Source organism: Pantherophis guttatus, chromosome 2 (assembly GCF_059756535.1).
Source record: "Pantherophis guttatus breed Tessera chromosome 2, ASM5975653v1, whole genome shotgun sequence".
Taxonomy (NCBI): domain Eukaryota; kingdom Metazoa; phylum Chordata; class Lepidosauria; order Squamata; family Colubridae; genus Pantherophis; species Pantherophis guttatus.
In genome coordinates this window covers 280,008,942-280,024,017 of record NC_142064.1, presented here as the reverse complement: position 1 = coordinate 280,024,017, position 15,076 = coordinate 280,008,942, and the positions used below count along the sequence as shown (strand labels likewise).

The following is a 15,076-nucleotide window of genomic DNA, read 5'->3' as shown; positions in this document are numbered from 1 at the left end:
GGAAGTGACTTTTTTGCTTTCCCCAGCCTCCAGAGACTCCTAGAGAGGCTCTGAAGGCAGGGGACAGCAAAAAAGTCACTTCCTGTCCCACCAGGAGTTGGGAAATGGGCCGTTTCAGGCTTCCAAGGGAGTGGGAAAGGTTGTTTTCGCCCTCCCAAGATGCATAGAGGATCTGGAGCCAGGTGAGAAAGAGAAACGGGCCTACCTGGCCATCACATGCCAGGACTGGGGAGAAGGGGGGGTTGCACTCACATGGGCAGGGCAGGGCACATAGAATTATGGGTGTGGGCATGCACGTGGACGAACCTCCCCCGCCCACCCCTCCTGGCACATGATGGCAAAAAGGTTAGCCATCACTGGTCTAGTCCAATCCCCTGCCCAAGGCAGGATTCCTTGTACCATCTCGGACAAATGAAAGCCTCCAGCAACAGAACATCCACAACTTTGGATTTTAACCAGCAGCAGTTGAACAGACACTTGCCATTTTAATTTTGGTGATTGCAAATCCTCCGTGCTGACTTTTTTTGCTTCTTTTGGCTATTTGACCTTTTATCAGGTTCGCCTGATTCGCCAGTTGCAGCCCTTTCTGGACCGGGACGCCCTGCGCACGGTCACTCACGCCCTTGTTGCTTCCCGGTTGGACTATTGTAATGCTCTCTACATGGGGCTCCCCTTGAAGAGCACTCGGAGGCTCCAACTGGTCCAGAATGCGGCCGCGCGGGTGGTTATGGGCGCAACTCGTTGTGCCCACGTGACACCCCTCCTGCGCGAGCTGCACTGGCTCCCGGTGGTCTTCCGGGTGCGATTCAAGGTGTTAGTTACCACCTTTAAAGCGCTCCATGGCATAGGACCCGGGTACCTCCGAGACCGTCTTCTGCCACCAATAGCCTCCCACCGACCAGTTCGCTCCCACAGAGAGGGTCTCCTCTCGGTGCCATCGGCCAAGTTATGTCGGCTGGCGACACCCAGGGGGAGGGCCTTCTCTGTGGGAGCCCCAGCCCTGTGGAATGAACTGCCCCTGGAAATATGTAAGATCTCCGACCTCCGGGTGTTTCACTGCGCACTGAAGACTCTGTTGTTCCGCCAGGCTGGGCTATCAACATAATAGTTTTAAATTGGAGTATTTAAATTTGCTGGGGTTTTAAATTTGAGCCAAATTTATTTAATTATTTTAAATTTTAATTGCTGTTTTGTCTTGTTTTTAAATAGGCTGTACACCGCCCTGAGTCCTTTGGGAGAAGGGCGGTATAGAAATAAAATAATAATAATAATAATAATAATAATTACTACTACTACTACTACTACTACTACTACTTCTACTACTACTACTGTGGGGAAAGGAATTACCGTAACAGACATCTTTTCCTGGTGTAATGGTTAGAACAGCACAGCTGTGTCACATGTATATTGGATGGAGATCTACTGTATATTATAAAACATTGTAACATTGCATGTCTTCCAATATCTATAGGAGACTCCAGTTCCAATGATGATCTTTACAATGCATCTGCAGATATTTGAACATTCAATACATATCAATCACTCTGGTCCCTTTTGCAATAAAGAACATTTAGGCAAACAAGCAAAAAAAAAAAAAAGTTCCATAGATCAGTGGCCCCTAACCTTTTGGGCACCAGGGACCAGTTCCATGGAGAGAGGTTTTTCCGTAGACCGGAGGGGGCATGGTTTTGCATGCTAACTGCATCCCGTAGATGGGGCTTCGGTTATTTGTGTGGCCCGGTTTCTGGCTATCTCATAACTTTTTTAAGGAAAAAAAGATAAGCAAATATGCTGCTTTGTTTTTATATGTATCTAATATTCACTTTTATAGAAAGATCAATGCTTGTTCATTTGCAAAAAAAACAAAACAAAAACCCACACAACTACATAAAAACCAGTAAATTTATTTTTCTTTAATGGATTTCTATCTCACATGCGTGACTGCATAGCTAACATTGTGAAAAATAATGTATATAAAATAATGAATACACATATACATATAAATATAGGCAAATCTAAACCATTATTAAAGATAGAAATACTATTGAATGAAATTTTAAATCTTGGAGATGGAATACATGCAGTTTTCTTAGCAGGGTTATGGTTAATAATGGACATGGTAAAAGCACACTTTTCTCTCTATTCTAAATCTTCTAATCAACTTTAATTAGATGATCCTTGAAACCTAGTTTTGCACATGTAGGAGTGGCAGAATCTGGGTGTGGAATTAAGAGATCAGCTTAGAATTCCTATGTAGCCACAAGCAGACTAAATTCAACCCCCTTGAATTCGCTTGTCACTTAGCTAGATACAAGATGATGCTATTAGTTGAGAAGATAAATGTACAACTAATGCTTAGTACTTGTTTGTAGTTAGATTGAGGTAAAGAGCAAATAAAGAATAATGTAGATAAAAGAAATAATGTGAATAAAATAGGAATCATACAGTCAGATATATGGGCTCTGGGGGACCCTCTCTATTCACATTAGACGTGCTTGGATACATGAACTCTGAGAGACCCTATCTATTCACATTATTATAAGAGAGGAAAGTGCTTGTTGGAAATTACATTAACAAACAGTTAAACCCTTTTAAGTGGTAATATATCTTCTGATACCTAGATGTCATGGAAAGGACTGCTATATGGAAAAACATCTGAGTGACCTGACTGTGAATGACACAAAGACCTATATGTTACAAAGAGTTACTTAATCCAATGAATTTACCCAAGGACAGTAGTAACTCTCCCATTAGCGACTCTGAGCACTTAAGAAAAGTTGTGTAGCTAAAATAATCTTATAAACTAAGATTAATCCTTTAAGTAATTAGATGAACTTATTAACAAGTGAATGTAACCATAAAAGGAAAATCGGATGTATGATCTCATGATTAACCATATATGGAAAATGTATGATCTCACTGAATCCTTTGTCTTAGAAATGTATAAAAACCATTGTATCAGAGTTCTTTCTTTGTTCAAAGCTTCAGGTACAAATCTGGCTCTGAACCTTGCGCAATAAACTGTCTCTGACTGGCCTGGGAATGTTTTTTAGTCCTTCCATTCCACAACAAGATAATGGGCAACGGAATTCAAGGTTTGGACTTAGTCCACGTGGGGTTACGTAAGAATTCTAGTCTAATTCCTCTTTTAACTCCACCCACAAATTCTGCCACACATTCTAAAGAACCTGGGTGATTTATTTTATGTTAGTTTTTGCTTGAGGGTGCCAAACACAAATATAATCAAGCCACTAATCATTTTGATGGCTGCTTTTGAACTTTCCCCCATCTCCTTTATATCATTTTTCAAATGGGAAAATCAGAACTATACACAATATTCATATACTGTAGAAGGGAATAACAGTTGCAGCTGTTTTACTTCCATTCTTTTCCTACTGATCCCTAATGTGGATTTTATTTTTTCTCCTCTGCCACATACTGAGTCAATAGCTTCACTGGGGTCTCCATTATAACCTAATCCTCACTTAATTACAGTTCACTATTCAATAAAGTGTATGTCAAATTAAGAAGCTATGCCCAAATACACATCACGTTTAATGTTCTTCAAGAGAACTACATTGTCCACTGAATTGGTTGTTCTGTCTTTTTAAAGCGATTCCTCTCAAATTCCTCACACTTTACTTTTCGATATTTCAGTATCATGTACAGGTTTGGCCAATGTGTGGCATTTTCTCCCAATGGTTTTGGGGTATTGTGGTTGACTGAAGTAGAGTCTCTTACTGGTAGATATCCAATTACTGTCCTGTCAATAAATGTCACGTCAGTCACATATCTGAAGGACTGTCAAAATCATGCTTCAGAAAGGAACAGGTCAAGAATAAAAATAATGTAAATAAAATTTAATAAAATTCCATTGCCATTAAAATAAGGAAGCAGACTGGTTCTTGTTTACCATTATGTCTTACACCCAAACATGCTTTTTCCAGCTTCCAAATGGAACAAGAAAAATATGAGAAATTGGTGAAGGGATAGTTTTATTAGAAAAGGAAGAGGAGAGAATGTAGAAACTAATTGGACTAGAGGTGTATGAAGAAGAGATAAGTAGATAGTAGAAGAAAAGAGAGCTAACTCTACTATAAGCCTTAGAGAAACAGTTAAATTTCAGATAAAAAAGTGTCTCCTTATAAAAATCTGGTTTAATAAAAATTTGGGCATACTGAGTACCTTGCTGCAATAAGGTTATATTTGAGGCATATGCTTAGTTAGACCCCATCAAGTCCATCTATATCAGGGCTGTCAAACTCAATTTCATTGAGGGCCGCATCAGGGTTGTGTTTGACCTTGGGTGCCGTGGCCAGCTCAATGTCACTCGTGTCGGGGGTGCCTGTGGTGGCCCAAGCGCTCTGCCAGTGAAAACGGGCTCCCAAGCTGTTTTCGGCTGCGACCCGCTGCCAGAAAAAACAGAGCTTGGGAGGGCTGCGGGCAGAGGTACCATGGGCTGGTCCTTTGCTGTTTCCAGGGTGGCCTCACGGGCCAGATCTAAGCACCCCGGAGGTCAGATCCAGCTCCCGGGCCTTGAGTTTGACACCCCTGATCTATACCATACCTATCACACAATCTTGGCCTCACTGTAGTAAATTGAAGCTTTTCTAAAACGTTCCTGTAATTGTCTTCATCCATGTTACCCCTTCTCTTCTTCCTTCCTTCCCTATCATTCAATTATAATTCATTCCATTTCTATTTTGACACTGTAATCAGAAATGGAACCACATTAAGTTCTTTCCACACTGCGTACATCTGTAGGGCCTCTCCTCTTTGTGGCTCCTTTTATCAGACATTCATTATTCTGAATGAAACTCCTTCCATATTATATGCTGGCAGGCGGGTTCTCTCTTACGTGGATCCTTTTATGAAAAGAGAGGGAAGTATTGTGGCTGAAACTCTTCCCACACTCCTGACACTGATACGGTTTCTCTCCCGTGTGGATCCTCCTATGCGAATTAAGGGAACTGCTTGTAATGAAACTTTTTCCACAGTCCATGCAATGATATGGTTTCTCGCCAGAGTGGATCCTCTTATGTGATATCAGGGAACTGCTTGTATGAAAGCTCTTTTCACACTCAGTGCATTTATACAGCTTCTCCCCTGAGTGGATCTTCTTATGAGAACTAAGATGACTGCTTTGACTGAAGGTCTTTCCACAATCCAGGCACTGATATGGTTTCATCCCAGTATGGATCCTTTCATGGGAACTAAGGGAAGCACTTTGGCTGAAACTCTTCCCACATTCGGTGCACTTGTATGGTTTCTCCCCCGTGTGGATCCTTTTATGGGCAGTGAGGGAACCACTGGTGGTGAAGCTCTTTCCACAGTCTGTGCATTTGTATGGCTTCTCCCCTGTGTGGATCCTTTTATGGCAGGTAAACTGACTGCTTTGAGTAAAGCACTTTCCACATTCCATGCATTTATAGGGCTTCTCTCCAGTATGGAATCTCTTATGAGAAGTAAAGGAACTCAAGTCTCTAAAACTCCTTCCACAGTCCATGCACTGATAGGGTTTTTCCCCCGTGTGGATCCTTTTATGGGAAATGAGCTCACTGCTTGTACTGAATCTCTTTCCACACTCCATGCACTGATATGGTTTCATCCCTGTATGGATCCTTTCGTGGGAAGTAAGGGAAGTGCTTTGACTGAAACTCTTTCCACACTCCATGCACTTATACGGTTTCTCCCCTGTGTGAATTCTTTTATGTGAAGTAAGGTTACTGCTCCAACTGAAGCTTTTTCCACACTCCGTGCATTGATAGGGTTTCTCCCCTGTGTGGATCCTTTTATGGGAAGTCAGATCACTCCTACTTACAAAGCACTTTTCACACTCCATGCATTGGTATGGTTTCTCCCCTGTGTGGATCCTTTCATGGGAAGTAAGACCACGTCTCATGGTAAAGCTTTTTCCACAGTCCATGCATTTAAACGGTTTCTCCCCCGTGTGGATCCTTTTATGGGAAATGAGATCACTACTTGTACCGAATCTCTTTTCACACTGCAAGCATTGGAATGGTTTCATCCCCGTGTGGATCTTTTCATGAGAAGTAAGGGAAGCACTTTGGCTGAAACTCTTCCCACATTCCATGCACTTAAACGGTTTCTCTCCCGTGTGATTCCTTTTATGGGCAGTAAGAGAACCACTTGTGGTGAAGCTCTTTCCACACTCCGCACATTTATACGGTTTCTCTCCTGTGTGGACCCTTTTATGGGAAGTAAGTTGACTGTTTTGACTAAAGCTCTTTCCACACTCCATACATTTGTATGGTTTCTCCCCTGAATGGAACCTTTTATGGGAAGTAAAGGAACTCATGTCTCTGAAGTTCTTTGTGCACTCCATGCATTGATAAGGCTTTTCCCCTGTATGGATCCTTTTATGGGAGGTAAGGTTACTACTCCAACTGAAGCCTTTTCCACACTCCGAGCATTGGTATGGTTTTCCTCCTGGATGGCTCCTCTTATGGGAAGTAAGATCACTTCTGCTTACAAAGGTCTTTCCACATTCCATGCATTTATATGCTTTCTCCCTTGTGTGAATTCTTTCATGGGAAATAAGACCACGTCTCATTGTAAAGTTTTTTCCACACTTCATGCATTTAAATGGTTTCTCCCCTGTGTGGATCCTCTTATGGGCGATGAGATCATTCCTTGTACAAAATCGCTTTCTGCACGCCAAGTGTTGATATGGTTTCATCCCTGTATGGATCGGTTCATGGGAATTAGGTGAAGCACTCTGGCTGAAATTCTCCCCACATTCCATGCACTTGTGTTGTTTATCTCCCATGTGGATCCTTTTATGTGCACTAAGGGAACTACTTGTGGTGAGGCTCTTTCCACAGTTTGTGCATCTAAATGGCTTATCCTCTGTGTGGATACTTGCATGTGAAGTAAGATCAATACTTGTATAGAACCTCTTTCCACAATCCATGCATTTATAAGGTTTCTTTCCTGGATAGGACTTTTTGTGCACAATATGATCATTGCTTGTATAAAAACTTGTTCTGCATTCTCTGCTTTTACATGACTTCTGCACTCTATGAACCGTTTTCTGGGAGTTAAAAGTGCTGCTCTCATTAACGTTTTTCCCACTGTCTGAACATTTATGTGATTTTGGTATCTCAACGTTTTGATGTAAAGTAAGATAGAGATTCAAATTATTATTTTTTCCATATTCCTTGCATTCAAGCTGCTTCTCTTTAGTGCAGGTACTGCTATATTCATGGACATCTGATTTATGGATGGACATTTTTTCAGCTTTTAAACAGCTTCCTTTTTCTTTGTGATGTTGCATATGGAAGGTGCAATTTTCTCCATACTTAAAATTAGAGGATTTCTCCATCCTATTGTTCAACTGGTTTTCAGTCATGTTTGGCTCCTCCTGATTTTGCAATAACCCTTCTCTAGTTTCAGTTCGTTTCGAAGAATTCACGCCTGATTCCTTATAATTCTCTGGTTTCTGCCTGTCAACTGTTTGGAAGAAAAAGAAATTCATCAGCTGTTTAAGGTACAAAGTGAAAGTGCCATCACATTATATTAGCTATATATTTATTTCAATACGGCTGTACTAGGTGGTAGGAATACGACTGGGGGCTCAAACCTCTTCCTTTTAATAATTTTGGAGTATTAATGAGATTTAAAGATGGCTGGGAGGAAGAAGGAAAAAAACTGGTTTACCTGTGTATGGTTAAAGAGTAGGTTATTTTTTGTGATGTTTCATGATTATCTGGATTGGATAGTTTTTCTTTCAGAAATATGCAATGGTGTAATGCAGTGGTCCCCAACCTTTTTATCGCCGCGGCCCGCTGAGCGCGCGCAGGGGTGGGGCCACGGCCCAGGAGCTTTTGCGCAGGCCCATTGCGCACGGCCCAGGAGCCTTTGCGCTGCAGCGTTCCTGTCCCCCGGCCGCTGCGCGGCCCGGTGCCAGGTACTCCACGGCCCGGCACCGGTCCGCGGACCGGGGGTTGGGGACCACTGGTGTAATGGATTAATCTTTTGATAACTAAACAAGGGGTTATTATGGTAATGTTTAATAGTTGTTAAGAGAGATGAGGGGAACCTAGATTAAATGGAAAGGATATATTATATTACATTATATATTATTAGGGTTATATAATATATTACATTATATATTATTAGGGGTTTTTGGTTAATTTTCACTACATCTTTGTTTAATAAGGCTAGCTGAAAATTTAGAGAAGACTTTATAGAAAACAGGGTAAGTTATGGAATGAAAAGGTATTGGGCTTTATTTTAATAATCAGTGATATATTGTTAATCTTGATTAATATTAATTGGAGATGAAAAGAGAAGACTCTTTCTTAGCGGGTGTGTGTGTGTGTTGCACTTTCTAATTTTTTTCTTTTATGTATTTTTGTGTCAGGTTTTGTATTATTTATTTAACAGAGTCCTTAATAAAATTATGCTGTGATTATTTTGATTTATATAGCCACCCATCTCACATACATGACTCTAGGTCTGTAATGGCAAACCTATGGCAAGTGTGCCACAGGTGGCTCTGTGGAGCCATAGCTGCGGGCACACGAGCTGTTGCTCTAGCGCACCAGCCAACTGATTTTCGGCTTGCCCCGCCCATGCCACCCCTCCCCTCCCAGGTGTCTCCACGTGGCCCGTTATGGATGCCAGGTAAGTATAGGGCTCACATGGAGGCTATGGGAGGGCGTTTTCTGCCTCCGGAGGGCCTCCAGTGGGGGGTGGAGGAGGCCATTTTTGCCTTCCCCAGGCTCCAAGAAAGCCTCTGGAGCCTGGGGAGGGTGAAAAACGGGCCTTCCGGTTCCACCGGAAGTCGGGAAATGGGCCGTTTCTGGCCTCCGGAGGGTCTCGGGGGGGGGGTGAGGGAGGCTGTTTTCACCCTCCCCAGGCTCCAAGAAAGCCACTGGAGCCTGGGGAGGGCCCAAAACAAGGCGTGGGGGGGGTTGTGCACGTATGCATGGGGCAGCGCAGGGGCGGAGCATGGGGGGCATTGAATTATGGGTGTGCGCATGACCCCCCCAAGCTCCCCCTGCTTTTGGCATGCAACGGCAAAAAGGTTAGCCATTATTGCTCTAGGTGCAATGCCCATAAAGTCATATCAGTTCTCTCCAGCTAAAGTACAGACCTGAATATCCTCCAAGAAATTGATAAGCTGCTTAGCTCTCATCAGAATATACCTTCCCCACCAATTTCAACCAAGAACAAAAGGGGTCCCTTACCCATGGACTCCACATTCTTAGCATTTTCCAGCATGACCTCTCTGTACAGGGATTTTTGGTTAAAATCCAGCAAAGCCCACTCCTCCTCAGAGAAAAACACAGCTACATCTTCAAAGGACACCGGAACCTAAAGGACAATAGCAATCCTTGTTAATGTGCAATTCCAAAAAATATTTGCAAATTCTAATTTAAAAAAATATCCCACTTGTTGGGAACATCTCTTATATTCTTTTTGATCAATTCCTGAGGCACATTCATTAAGCGACTATTGGGATATTCCTATATGACACTTTCATGTCTTATGTTGCCCAGTAGGTGATACAAGTCTTCATTGAACAACCAGATCAAGATATTGGGAGATTTTCTCAAGAAGAAGCTTGATTTGCTTGAATATATGGATGCTATCAGAACACTGGGAAGATGCTTATGCTCTGATAAACTGTTAGCTGGGAGATATTAAATTGGCTCTGAAAAAGTGATTCAGACCACTGCGGAGAGCGTTGCATGTTCCTTGAATAAATTACGTTGCACTTTGGGAGGTGGGATCCTCCTACCTGAGTTGGAAGTACAACCATTGTTTCTGCACCACCACAAAGAGGAGACCTTTCCATTGGTGCAATCCCCATTGCTCCATTTTCTGAGAATGAGATAAAAGCAGAGGAAGTACGTGTTTTAAAAACAGTCGAAAGAAAAATTTTGCACACAGGGCTAAGGTATTCTTGTAACAGGAACTCAGGAATATAAAGACTTCAGGCAATGTATACTTCTGAGCAGTAGTGAAATTCAGATTTTTTTACTACCGGTTCTGTGAGTGTGGCTTGGTGGGCGTGGCAGGGGAAGGATACTGCAAAATCTCCATTCCCACCCCCACTCCTGGGGGAAGGATACTGTAAAATCTCCATTCCCACTGCACTCCAGGAGAAGGATACTGCAAAATCCCCATTCCCTCCCCACTCCTGGGGGAAGGATACTGTAAAATCTCCATTCACTCCCCACTCCTGGGGGAAGGATATTGCAAAATCTCCATTCCTACCCCACTCTGGGGCCAGCCAGAGGTGGCATTTGCTGGTTCTGCGAACTACTCAAAATTTCCGCTACCGATTCTCCAGAACCTGCTAGATTTCACCCCTGCTTCTGAGGACTCCAATACATCAAAAGGAACCCTCTTTTACCTGATGAAGTCTCCTGAGATGGGTCCTCCTGGGAAATCTCCCCGAAGACAATTTCTTGAGGGAGATGTGATACATCCCCTAATGCTTTAGAACCTTGGGTGGCCATCTCCATGAACAGCGCATGAACCTAAAATAGCCAAACAAAATATTACTGCCCCTGTCCCAACTTGTTATATGTCCTTAGAAATAATCAGGGTGAAGCTGAATAGAACCATTTACCTAACCAGGACAGGATTCTATTAAGATCACCCTATCTATCTATCTATCTATCTATCTATCTATCTATCTATCTATCTATTATTTAAACTTGTTTGCAGCCCTATCTCCGAAAGCACTCAGGGTGGCTCACAACAATAAAACAAGAAAAAACAATATTAAAAATACCCAATAGGGTTATAAAAACTATATTAGAATAGGAATAGGAATAGGAATAGGAATAGGAATAGGAATAGGAATAGGAATAGGAATAGGAATAGGAATGGAATGGAATGGAATGGAATGGAATGGAATGGAATGGAATGGAATGGAACGGAACGGAATAGAATAACAGAATAGTTTATTGGCCAAGCGTGATTGGACACACAAGGAATTTGTCTTGGTGCATATGCTCTCAGTGTACATAAAATATTACAATGGAAACCTGTAAAAAAAATTCATTCACATTGATCTCACCTGCTGTTTTTGCTGCATTTTTTGCTCCACCTGGCTCAGGTGGAAGCTTTCAGCCAGACCCATTTCCTGAGAGCTGGTCTCTGCTCCACTCATCCAGACACAGTTCTCCATCTGGGACAGGGTGGCCAGGGGCAGGACCACCAAATCCATCCTCTGAGTTTTCGTGTGGTCTCTTTGGCTCAGCCACCGATCATAAAGAAGGTGGAGTTGGCTGCATACATCTCTGAGTCCTTCAGCCTCCTGGTAACAGAACTCCCTGAAAGGGCAACGACGGACACCACAATGTGTGGTTTCTTCTTTCAGAATGTCCTGCTGAGTTCTTGCTGTTTGTCCAGATAAATCCAAACTCTCTTCTGAATCTGCAAAGCAACTTTCATTCATGGGCGTAGAATCCCCTTCAGCCATCTGGAAGAATGAGGCATTTCTCCCCTCCATGACTGGATTCCTTGGGAATTACGTCCAGCTGGCAGGCTAAGATGAAACAACGTAGAAAACTATCGTCCAAAGCACTGACAAAAAACTTCGATTTATTTCAGATGTTTACAATTTACCTTCCTGAAAAATATACACAAGAGTGGCTTGCAGGGATTAAAAGCAAAAACAAGAGATCACAACCACTAATGCAAGGTAATCGCAATGGGTGAAAAAAAAATCTTGGACATTAACACGTGTACCACTTCCACTGTGGGTACACATTACAAAGGATATGCAAGTTTCTCTTGAAACTTAAGAAATCTTGAAGTTTGTGGCGTGTGGTTTTTTTTAATATATATATGCATCCAGGGTGCCACTTTGGAAAGACTCAAATATCAGGAATATTGACACGGGGTGCAGATCAGCCTGAACCCTTGGATTGCTGCAGAAGGGACTGCTTCCCTTTCTGAAACCCTGGAAAGAGGATGCCTTTCCAAGCCAGAAAACCCAGATCCTCTGAACTGCAGATGTTCCAGATGCTCTCAACAGAAACCCAACCCTAAACTTGCTGGAATCTTCAAGAGAACGGTGCAGAATTCAATCTCTGACCAAGAAGCTCCTCCTCTCCTCGCAGAAATTAAGAGTCCGGCGCGGCCCGCAGGAAAAACGGGGCAGGTGAGTGAGAAGTGCAGAAGGTGGAAAATTGGGGGATTTCCATCTTAGCACCACCAGATCCCCACCCCTCTTCCAGATCTGGAGACCGACAAGATCTCCCGGTCTCAGCCCGCCAGAACCTTCCGACTTCGCCGTTCCCCAGCAAGGAAGAGCTTCGCAAGCCGGGTAGCTGCGGGAAAGGAAGGGCCAGCGAAGGAAGGCAGGAGCCGTTCGCAGGATCGGTCCAGCGGTTGGAGAGAGCGCAGCTTCCTGCAAAGCGCTCCCTCGGGGTGGGAACGGTCATTTCCTGCCCTCCCTTGCAAGCATCGGGCGAGAGGCTTCCAGGAGCGAGCAAAAGCTCTTCGGCTAAACCCGGAGGTTGTTTTGCATAGGGGCGCCCTCTGGCGGGTCCTGCGTGCCAAGCCTGCAGGCGATGGATGGGTTGCTGGAGAGGGAGATGCTGCTCCATAGGGGACTCGGTCCAAGAAACCATCCCTCTGCTTGTCTTTGGAGATTCTCAGTTATCCACATCATAGTTGTCCCAAAGGGGCTTTTTTTTCAAGAGGCAACTGGACTTTCTGGTTTTTCTTTGAAGAAGTTTCACTTCTCATCCAAGAAGCTTCTTCAATTCTGGCAGGATGGAATCAATAAATTGAGGACCCAGTTGTGGGGGCAATAAGCTGACTTTGTATAAATATACAAAAGGATGAAGGCTATTGCTGAGCACATTGTAAGCCGCCCTGAGTCTTCGGAGAAGGGCGGCATATAAATCAAATTAAAAAAAAAAAATTCAATTCAGTACAAATCTTTATTGTCAGTGCACAATGTATGTACAATGAGATCGGTTGAGCTCCCTCAGTGCACCCCCCCCCAGCACAATACAACTCACAGGAGCTCTGGTGGCTCAGCAGACTAATTAACATCCACTTACATCTGCTGCCTGCAATTACTGCAAGTTCAAATCTCACCAGGTTCAAGGTTGACTCAGCCTTCCATCCTTTCTAAGGTAGGTAAAATGAGGACCCAGATTATGGGGGCAATAAACTGACTTTGTATAAATATACAAAAGTATGAAGGCTATTACTTAACACATTGTAAGCCGCCCTGAGTCTCCGGAGAAGGGCGGTGTCAATCTACTAATCTACTCCAGCTCAAAGGAATTCCCCCCTCCCATCTCATCTCCTCAGAAACATTATCTCCAGGGAAAATAAGTAGGTGAAAAGTCAGCCGTCCCTTTCCAGATGCCTTCGCTTCTCCTTCTTATGTCAGCACTAGAGTAAATGCAGGTTGCTGACAGGCAGCATATAAAATCAAATTAAAAAAAAAACAGTGAAGACAAAAAATCCCTAACCCAATAAATCATATTAACAGTCCTATTGCACTAGTGTGAACATGTTACACATTGTGCCGGCCTGAAGTCCATCCTACTACGTAGTTATGATGTTATTTCTCATTCAGGAGTGACAGCCCATGGATAAAAACTGTTCTTCAGGCTGTTTGTGCAGCTGCCTATACTTCTACATCTCCTTCCTGATGGTAGGAGGGTAAAGAAGTGATGACCAGGGTGAGAGTCGTCCTTCCATTCCCCACCATCTGGTCAGAGCTGAAGAAGCTTCTTGGATGAGAAGCGAAACATCTTCAAAGAAAAACCAGGAAGTCCAGTTGCCTCTTGAAAAAGCACCTTTGGTATCGATATCCCTCTGCTTCTTGACCAATTTTGGGTCTGGAGACCATACGGAAATCCGAGAAGGAGTACAGAAATGAGATGTTTGCAATCAAAAGAGCACCTTTGAGCAGCATGGAAAAGTTTTCATCCTCAGTGAGGAAGGCGGAGTGGTTTGAAAAGGAGCCAAAAGTTTAACTGTTTCTTGTCCCAAAGGTGCTTTTTCAAGAGGCAACTGGACTTACTTGTTTCTCTTTGAAGACGTTTCGCTTCTCATCCAAGAAGCTTCTTCAGCTCTGTCCAAAAGCTTCTTGGATGAGAAGGGAAAACGTCTTCAAAGAAAAACAAGTAAGTCCAGTTGACTCTTGAAAAAACACCTTTGGGACAATCATGACCTGGATGATTGAGAATCTCCATAGACATTTAGCTATGCAAGAGCTGAAGAAGCTTCTTTTCCCCGCCTGGGACCTCGATCCCAAAAAAGTCCGGAGAGCCGCGCAGATGCAGCCGCGCGCACGGACATCAAAGGCTCCGGGCGTTTTCGTTCTCTCCAGGCTTTCAAAGGGTTAAAGAGAGCGAGTTCTTCTCCCTAGAAAGACCATATTGAGGATTGCAGGGGACCCTTCCGGCCCTCCATTTCGCTGTCCTGGCGGACTCCGCCTCAGGAAAAAAAAAAACGCCTTTGAGGCATCTTGCGAACCTTCGGAAAAGAACCGTTGGAAGGGGCGGGGCTACGATTTCCCGCCTGTCTATGTGGAAGAACCGAGTGACCAAGACGTCCTCCTCTTCTGGTAAAATAACAGTAGTAATATTATAATAGTAATATAATTAAAAAAATAATAGTAGTGCAGAGATTCTGCACTAAAGTCCTTTTCAAGGGTAGGACTTGAAGATACGGTACTAGCAAACAGTGTCCCTGAGGAATAGTGGTCAAAAGATGATTGCTGTGACATCTCTGAGGAGAAGCTGTGGCAGTCCTGAAGGAAAGAAAAATCCAGAATATTGAAAGGAATCGAATTTCACCAATGAGAATATTTCTCAAAGATATCCAGTTCTTTTTTTTTTTAGTTACCTCAAAAATTGAAATACAGGTAGTCCTCGATTTACGACCACAGTGGAGGCCAAAATTTGTTGCTAAGGGAGACATTTCTTGTGAGGTTTGCCTCGTTTTATGACCTTTCTTGCCACCATTGTTAAGTGAATCACTGCAGTTGATAAGTTACTAACCTGGTTGTTAAGTGAATTTGGCTCCCCCATTGACTTTGCTTGTCAAATGGTCGCAAAAG

At 43.3% G+C, this 15,076-nt stretch overlaps 1 protein-coding gene across 1 annotated transcript; it reads right to left on the bottom strand.

Moving 5' to 3' along the window:
• Positions 1-1,893: 1,893 nt before the first annotated feature.
• LOC117668124 (uncharacterized) lies at positions 1,894-14,425 on the bottom strand. The gene is made up of 5 exons (XM_034421834.3): positions 11,060-14,425; positions 10,388-10,514; positions 9,770-9,852; positions 9,216-9,342; positions 1,894-7,473 (listed from the first exon to the last, which is right to left on the bottom strand). Exons 1-5 carry the CDS (start codon positions 11,492-11,494, stop codon positions 4,829-4,831), a joined length of 3,417 nt encoding a protein of 1,138 aa, XP_034277725.3. The 5' UTR covers positions 11,495-14,425; the 3' UTR covers positions 1,894-4,828.
• Between the last annotated feature and the right edge of the window lie 651 nt (positions 14,426-15,076).